Source organism: Pundamilia nyererei, unplaced genomic scaffold (assembly GCF_000239375.1).
Source record: "Pundamilia nyererei isolate P.nyererei 1_Seehausen unplaced genomic scaffold, PunNye1.0 scaffold00130, whole genome shotgun sequence".
Classification (NCBI taxonomy): Eukaryota; Metazoa; Chordata; class Actinopteri; order Cichliformes; family Cichlidae; genus Pundamilia; species Pundamilia nyererei.
In genome coordinates, this window is record NW_005187531.1 from 913,812 (window position 1) to 922,760 (window position 8,949).

At 44.6% G+C, this 8,949-nt stretch overlaps 1 protein-coding gene across 1 annotated transcript in view; it reads left to right on the forward strand.

Annotated features, from left to right (window-relative positions):
• The window catches only part of gas2l3 (growth arrest-specific 2 like 3), a 24,950-nt gene that overhangs the window by 15,196 nt on the left and 805 nt on the right, over nucleotides 1-8,949 (forward strand). The window contains exons 3-9 of the mRNA XM_013913399.1: nucleotides 3,215-3,401; nucleotides 4,319-4,437; nucleotides 4,702-4,843; nucleotides 5,795-5,858; nucleotides 5,945-6,086; nucleotides 7,922-8,026; nucleotides 8,344-8,948. Coding sequence (XP_013768853.1) covers nucleotides 3,215-3,401; nucleotides 4,319-4,437; nucleotides 4,702-4,843; nucleotides 5,795-5,858; nucleotides 5,945-6,086; nucleotides 7,922-8,026; nucleotides 8,344-8,948 — 1,364 coding nt within the window. The remainder of the gene's footprint in view (nucleotides 1-3,214; nucleotides 3,402-4,318; nucleotides 4,438-4,701; nucleotides 4,844-5,794; nucleotides 5,859-5,944; nucleotides 6,087-7,921; nucleotides 8,027-8,343; nucleotide 8,949) is intronic.

Consider the following 8,949-nt stretch of genomic DNA (forward strand, 5'->3'; position numbering starts at 1 on the left):
AACAGAGAAGGGCTGTTTGGGGAGGGGTCAATGTTGAATGCCCCTATACTCACCTTCATTAAGCTTTAAAACCTGAATGTTCACTGAGCCTACATACAGTCAGCTGCAAGTACTAGTTTGAGAAGTGACGTAAAAGGTGCTGTGCCGATTAGAATTGCTGCCTGACCACTGGGGATAATCCAAAGTTGCACTACGCTGCATGTTGCAAAAAATAACATGCGTTGTTGTGACTGTAGAGAACACCGTGGGCAGGTTAAGCTTCTGAGCTGTTGCGTAATCGGTGTCTTTTGAAGCGAGACGACCTTGAGACAGCGGGACCGTTCTGAACATCGGGCGTTTTGCCACTTTCCCGTGTTTTTAAGCTCCTCAACACTTTGGGGTCAAAGGTGATATGACATGGACCAACATGGGGCTTTATCTCAGTTCATACAGATCCACTATCACCAAAGGATTATTTACATCTACCCTCATTCAGGTTTACCTGTACGAGTCTGTTTTGGCTCTTAAAGCTCTTCAAAGTGCAGACATTGGAAAGCTGCAGGCAGGGACCCCAACACGGAGCACATCAGCTTTCAGCAAAAAGAAATGTGATGATCGTTAAGTTAGAAATAACAAGAAAAGAGGTCCTGTTTTGGAGGTGGGTTGCAAAGCGGCTTGTATGTAGGCTAAAGCCTCAAATAGCACCTCATATAGCATCATTGTATCATCTAATTTAATTGATGCATGGAAGTTCATCAGCTGAGCCATCAGCTTGTATGAGCTGGCACTGTTGAACCCAACTTTATGACTCGTCTAACACTGTGAGATCAGATGTGATTGAAACCTCTCATTCTACAAACAGGATTCAAGTTGGATGTTCGAGATGTATGGGAAACATAGGCTATGATGGTCGTGAATTTTGACCCTTACTGGTTTAAAAGTCAGAAATTCTGGGCCTCTGCTGCTTTCATGAGCTTTCCTCTTGAGAATCTCCCAGCTTAATGGCTGTGCCGTATTAAATCACCGGAGCAGAACCTCAAAGTCAAAATGTGATTTGCAAAAATGGAGGGCACACAGCATGATTGTGTGGGTTGTTTTTTTGTTTTTTTTGTTTTTTTGCAGTTAAACTGTATAGGAAGAGCATGTTTTTTGTTTTTTTTTCCCCCACTTTTCTCTCTGGAATCCTCATTATAAGACTGCATATTGACATTGAAGGTTAAAGACCAAGTTCACACGGTCCTAATAAGTTCTTAATCTCTTATAACCTAAAATGAGGGACCATCATGCCCCCAGTTCCTTGAAATTCCCTTTTTTAGTGTAGTTTTATTTACTATAAAGATGGATGCATCTTGCCAAAGACTCAATATCCCTAATTCAGTGCTTCATTGTTTACAAGACTACTCGAAGCTTGCACATACAGTATCCTGAACAGTGTCTGGGATAGCTCAAAGTATCAGTACAGGCCCATTACTGTATAACAGTCTCTCTCTGTTCCGCTGCCCAGAAGGTTTCCTGTTTGTGAATTTAGCGTTTGCTGAGCGAATGCAATTCATTCAAGGCCTCAACAAGACTGCGGTTTGTTTTAAGCACAGTGGACTCCGTGTCCCCTTTTTTGCTCAATGGTATGAGATGGATGCAAAGATTAAAGACTGTATCCTAGACAGATGTCAGCATACAGGGTAGGAGGGGGGTGGGGGTGTCATCCTGAAGTGAGTTATGTAATGTCTGGACGAGCTGTCACGGTGCACATCTGCTGCTGGTTTCTAGATTACATGGTCGGCTGCCTGTAAACAGTCAAAAACTTAAGAACAAAATGGGGTAACTAGTTTGTGCACTTGCATCACACACACCATACAGACCACACACACTCGGGGAGAAGAAGCTTTAGCTTTGTCTTGTGTCTTTTACGTGACCACATTGCTAATACTCTGACAATCAAGGTTAATGCTATACACAGATGACTTTGCAACCCCATCAGATGTTGTCTCAGGAATATTTTCTTTCTCTACTTTCTTTTTAGATCAGATTTAGTGACTTAAACCAATGACTAAAAAAGTGAGGGAGAATGGAAAGGGAGTGTGTGACAGAAGAGATGAACATGATGAGACATCACTGTCTCGAGCTGGGGTCAGCAGCTCACTCCAGGCAAAACGTATTTATTTGTTTTTAGGTCTGTCAGGGAAAAAAAAAGATAAAGTGAATAATGGCTTTTAGTTAGACATGATATCAATTAAAGTAAAACTGAAACACACAAACTCATGATGGAAGGTTTAAAAACAGGCTGAGCTTCAGTGGATCTGTTAGAGCATGTTGTGTGGAGTGTGTGTTCACAGAAGCGAAGTGTGCTGTGACGGCATCCCTGACACGTCCTCTCTGCATGGATGGCTCCCATAAATTCCCCTCATTCTCTCAGTGCTGGGCTGAATGGGTAGGTAGGCTATCATAATGTTGCAGAGAGCCGGTCGTGGAATGATTCCTAATCTTTAGTTGTTTTTCCAGTGTTTTTAAAAAAAAAAAAAAAGTCTGGACTTGGTGTTTTCACAGACTGTGTGCTGACTGAGGCATGCTCAGACTTATAACACAGCTCCTCATGGAAAAGATAATATTTTCTGTGCATTTGTCTGAACAACAAAAGCCTGGAGGTAAAGGGAGTAAAAGAGTCGGAGAACAGGTAGCTTACCTGCTTTCAAACAAGACAAACTCTGCTCTGCTGTACCTCTGAAGTCCACTTGTGTTGCATTCAGCTGATTGGACATGACTTGTATTGACAGTGTGTGCCTTTCCAAGACTCGATAGTTTCGTTTGTGTCAAAGCACAAACCAAGCCCTGACATCCAAGACAGTTGGCAGCATTTAACCTCCTAAGACCCGAACTTTTCCATGGCATGCATTTTTAATTTCTCTTTGATATTTGGGCTGATTGGGGCCCGACGAATGTAAAAACAAAGAATTATCAATTTTATTTTATTTTTTTACTTAGACAATTTTTGTTTCTAAGAAAAATGAGAGCCACAAATTAGGATATTCTTTTAAAATTTCGATAGAACAGTGGTAGTATAGTGTCCTCGTAAGTGGATATCAGGCCCCTGTAGAGCAAAATTGAGTATCTGGGTCTAAATAACCAAAAATGTGATTTCCACATATGTGGACGCCAGGTCCTAGGAGGTTAAAACGGTAATCTGTGTTCTTGATTTTATTTAATTGTTTTTCCTACATGTGCGATTCTTTGTTTCCAGGTGTGGTTTGGGGAGAAGTTTGACGCCCCCTCATTGAGCCCCAAGAGCCCTCGCAGCCCATTAGTGCAGCGGCACGGCCCCGGCCTCACAGATGTCTTCCAGTATGACCAGTGGTTGGCGGTGCGGCACGAGGCCACGCTGGTGCCCATGCAGGAGGACTTGGCCATATGGCTCACTGGCATGCTGGGTAAGCATCAGCTGTTCTGCATCACTTTTTCTTAAACGTTTCCAGGCGTATTATAAAACCGTGCCTGTGTCCAAACCTGTGCGTTTGGGAATTAACAGCTGACGGTTGCATGTGAACAGTTTCCACCTCCAGGCTAGGAAAGTACTGAAGCGCTATTGACACGGGTTTCCCATGTAATTGGATTTGAATGCCGCTATTCCCAACCAGCTCATAGCAAACCACTGAACCCACAGTGGAACCAAATCTTTCATTTTGTCCGTGTGTACTATTCTACTGACATCTATTGTCTCTTTTAGAATATAGGAGGAAATCAAAGCTGACTGGTAACTCTATTGTTGTTGCTGAATACATTTGTGTTTTCAGAGGCAGACTTTGAGTTTTCTCATGAGGAATGTGGGCAGGTGTTGACACTAAATGTAAATTATTGGTACCATGACTACAAAGACCCACATTATAAGATTTGTTTTAAACTGTTTGACCATTGATCATCAATCCTGAGAGGCTGGACGTTGCAGAAGCAGGTGGCAAACGGTGGGTAAAGTTCCAGGCCTCGGGGGCTCACTGTTGTTGGTGGAAAATAAACTTTTGCAGAGCAATCGTTCTCACTTTGCGGGACGGTATCGTGGATTTTGTTCCCTTGGTAGCCTTTGTAGAGTTGCCTAGAGCGGTGATTTTTAACAATAAAGAGTCGTGGGAACGCTATAATTCCTTCAGTAGGCTCTTGCTGAAAAGCTGAAGTCTTTCAGTGTGGTATCTGTTTAAACAAAAGGACAACAAAAGGCTTTTGTGTGAACGTGATCTTTTCAAAGAACTGGAAAAAACCAGGTAAGGTAGGCTGTTTTTCCATTGAGCTCGGTTACTGTGAGTAGAGATTATTCTGTAATTTAGAAAATATAATAAACTCCTCTCTTTTCCAGGAGAGGAGGTGAGAGCCGAGGTTTTCATGGAGGACCTGAATAATGGTGTGAAGCTCTGCAAGCTTATCGGTGTGCTGCAGACTAAGATCGCTGAGAGCTGCCCCTCTGCGCTTAGCAAGGTGAGTCACGCGGCTCAGCTTCCCTGCTCTCACATAAGGAATGTTTGGGAAGACCTATGAACGCCCAGTATGATGAAACTAAATGAATTTCCTGGACATACAGTCCTTTGTGCCGTGTGTTTGGGACACGTTTTAATAGAATTTGACCAGATTATATTCAGCCTATTGACTGCTGGATTTCTGTGTATTTTCTGTGGTTTGACATAAATCGCCTCGATGTCATGGTTCGTGACGATAAAGGTTTACTTTCTATCCCCATGACAGCTGTTTCCTACAAGGAAGGTAGCATGCAAGCGGGATGCCTCTCCAGGCTCCTTCTTTGCTCGCGACAACACCGCCAACTTCCTGGCCTGGTGCCGACACATCGGTGTGGAGGAGACCTACTTGTTTGAGTCGGAAGGCCTCGGTAAAGACCTACAACACACACAACACACTGCAGCACAAACCAACAACAAGCTGCTTGCTTTCTGTGGTGGAGTTCTGTTTGTAGCCGTGTGCTTGTTACCTTTTAAGTAAGATATCTTTATACAAGCTCGTGCACTGCAGCTTGAACTCTGACCGCCATCTGACTTGCACTTGGGCCAGATTCTGGGCTGTTGACTTACCGTAAGAACACAAAGTAACTCATTAAAATTCTTCACTTATTAAACTTTAAGCTTTGTTCTCAGTCTCAAACTTTGGCACAGGACAAATGTAATCTTAGTTGATAAAAATCTTTTAATCCAGGTCATTTAGATGCAACTATGTGAACACACAACATGTTTTCTATCAGCTGACTCCTGCTTTTGGATTAAAAACCTTAGAAAAAGGTTTGCGCTTTCCTGCACGCTTTCCTTTTTCACCTCAGTGTTTTGAGGTTTGTAGATTTGTACTAACTGCTATAACATATGTAATTATCCTCAACTTCCAATGTTGGGCTTCATGTTCAGCATGCTAATGGGATGAAAAGGACTAGATCCGGGCTGTAAGTTGAGTCTGCTCTTTAAGCTGTACTTCTTAATGGTTTAATAGGATCTGTTGAGGAGAGCAATCACTCTGAGTACTCTCTATGGGAGATCACTTCATTACAAATGAAAGGCTCCCCAGCAAACTGGATTGGGGCGATTTGGAGCACAGCATGTGTACATGTAGATAAATGTTTTTGTTAGTGCCCTCGAGTGACTCTAGTTATGCTCGCCGAATCCCTCATCGTCTCCTCGGGGAATAATTAACTTTAATGTTGCTCTCGTCGCGTCACCTTTTGGAGTTCAACACGTGAATTCACTTTGTCGCTCCTGTTCTGTCTGCTTCGCCCCATCCAAAGGGAGCAGGAGCGTCAGCTGTTGTTGTAACTAATCTGCTTTGTTTTCCACCTCAGTGCTGCACAAGGAGCCTCGACAGGTTTGCCTCTGTCTGCTGGAGATCGGTCGCATCATCTCCAAGTAAGTCTTTAAATACCGAAGGCACTTTTAGAGGGATTAGAAATGGTTTAAGATTGAATTTCCACTGTAATCTCTGTGCGTCTCAGGTACGGCGTGGAGCCTCCTGTGCTGGTGAAGCTGGAGAAGGAGATCGAAATGGAAGAGACTCTGCTCTTGACAGAGGAGCCGCCTCCGGCGGTCAAAACCTTCAGCGTGTGTTGCCAGCATGGCGGCCTCTACCAACCCGGGGTGAGTTCAGTGATGAAACAAACTGAAACAAACACGATATGAGGTTTTTTTTCACCTTGAGGCAAAATCTGTGGCCTCCTTTAGCGACGTCGCTGTGTTCGGAGCACGTGTCGTCTGGATTATGATCCTGATAGGTCGCGTAGAGATGAGGAGATGTTTGGGAATTTAAAGCACACATTGGCGTGAGGCTGCTGAACATGTGGTACATGTGCAACTGCATTGATGCTGAGCCAAGATGGCGCCAGACGGCCATCGGCACCCCAGAGGGTGCATGACGCATCAGAGCCCACCATGTGATGCTCTGTCGCCACTCGAGGTCACGTGTGACGGCAAATGACACGTGACCTCCAGGCTACACATGTGGGCCGTCGTACATATGTACTCGCAGTGGGTGGAAGTGGTCCATCTCACTCTGCCTCACTGATGGAGACTGAGGGTGGTGTTAGCAGGGTTCAGCCCTCTGTGTGGTTCACTGGGTAAAATGATGCACCAACACCGTCACAGTTGATAGTTTTATTCCCAGAGGAGATGGCTGTGCTAAAAATAAACTGCACTCGTTGAAGTGGAAGGCACTTTGGATAAAAGCATCCACAATCCCAGTGTGTCTATTCCCAGCTGAGTCTGCCCATTACATTTGAGCAGCAACAATCAGCTCCTTGTAACCTGTGCTGCCTGACAGGTGCCTTCATCACCCGGTCATTGGTCTCATCTTTAGAGAAATTTTAACATAAAGTCGACGTGCTGGGCTTCAGTGACACAGAAGGTGTAGTTATTGGATGGATTACTGCTCGCTTAAGCAAACGTGAGGTCATTAAAGTAGGGTGACCATATTTTGATTTAAAAAAAAAAAAAAAAAAAAAAAAAAGACACTTGACCTAGTCACGAAGAACTTTAATAATACTGTATGAAAATGTAACCTATTTAAACAATGCCTTCTCTGTGCGGTTAATGAATGGTGAAATAAAAAACATCATATAAGCTTTTACAAGTCAACAAGTGCAAAAAAAAAAACTTAAAAACCTCTGGAAGTAAAATAATGGTACAGAAATAAGTCTTGTCTGTGTAAGAAAAATTACCGGGACGGTACGAGGGAAATTTCTTTTGCAGTTCTTCTGAAAAGCTGCACTTGCGCTTTGGCATCTTTTAAACATCATCAGGTGCGCGTCTGTGAGCCCGAACAATTACTTGTTGGATGATGTCACACATATGAGTCCTCTGTAGGCGCATAGAAAACCCGGACATTTTCATCAATCTCAAAAATCCCCCCCGGACAGAACGCGAACAGCGGACATGTCTGGGGAAAAGAGGACAGTTGGTCGCCCTATATTAAAGGGAACCTGTTGTGCTGTTTTTTTCCCCATTATTAAAGATCACCAGTGTTTTGCATTATGAGTGTGTGGGCTCAGGTAGAGGCAGCTCTGAATAATTGGTCTGCAGCTACTTTTTCAGCTCTTGTGCTGAGCTGACATCAGTTTGGCGTTATTTGATCATCTCAGTCATGGTGATGAGATGGGTCATAAAAATACTGAGCCAGAAGAGGGGCAGCCAATGAGGTGCAGCTATTTTCTGGATCACTTCAGAATCTAAAAAAAATGTTTGCGCCACTCTAAATCTTTGCGCCTTACAGTTTGAGAATTTCTACTTTAGAGATGGATAAACCCAAAGTGCTGCATGCAGGATCAATATAAGATCTATGGAGTAGTAAATGAGCTCTGTAGATCCCATTTAAATCCTTGCTGATATCCATTACGTTGGGAATGCAGCATCGCTGCCAGGCAAACTTTTAATTTAGCTTTCTAATTGCCTTTTACTGTGTCTTTCCCTTCCTCATTTAGGAGCATGACATGGACAACCCACCCTGCAACTGCTCTAACAGAGTGTCCATCGAGTACCTGTCTGAGGGACGCTACAGACTCGGAGATAAGACCATCTTCATTCGGGTTAGTATGAACGCACACTGCAGTTGAGGTGGGCAAATGAAAAACAGCCAAAGACTACTCATTTTAGCAAGTATGCACGGTGGCTGTTGCCAATGTGTGCATCCCCTGGCAGTCGCAGCGGCTTTAACTGTAACTCAACATGTAAGCTCATTAACCAATTGTGGCTGGATGTGATGACATTATAAAAACGCCGCTGTCCAAAGAGCCAAACTACATCTGTGTGTCTGCAGTTACTGAAGGACTTGTTGGTGTTGGACTGTCCAAACTGAAAATGAGTGAATTTTTACAGCAGCCCTTCTTCTGCTTTGTGTCCTCAGATGCTTCATGGCAAACATGTGATGGTGCGCGTCGGTGGCGGCTGGGACACCCTCCGAGGTTTCCTGCTGAAATACGACCCGCTGCGGGTACTGCAGTTCACCACTCTGGAACAGAAGATCCTGGCCTTCCAAAAAGGCCCCCCAGGCCTCGGGGGTCATCATGGGAGTTCAGCTCCTCCTCCTGACATGGACCCGCTCGCTGCTGTCACTGATCTCATGTCACCTTCATCCTCCTCTTCATCTTCTTCCTGTTCTACCTCTTCCTCCTCTTCGACTCAAGCCTGTAAGCCAGCGTCTGTGTCCGCCGTAGGTCAGACGTGTCGGTCCTACAACGCCTCTCCAGCCTGCACACCCACAATGCCCAGGAAGGGTTCAGTGTGTGCGCCTAAGAAGAACATCCAGATGACTGGGTCCTTCCCCAGGAAGCCTACCCAGCTTCCTCTGCCTGTGACCTCCAAAGGTTACTCCTCTAAGCCCCACACGCCTGTGGGAAGCACTTCCAGGCAGTCTCCTAGCCCTGGGTGTCAGGGTAGAGCTCTGACTTCTGCCGCAGCTCCATCACCTGCTGCTGTGGATCCAAGCTCCACCTCCAAATTAAAGCTCAGA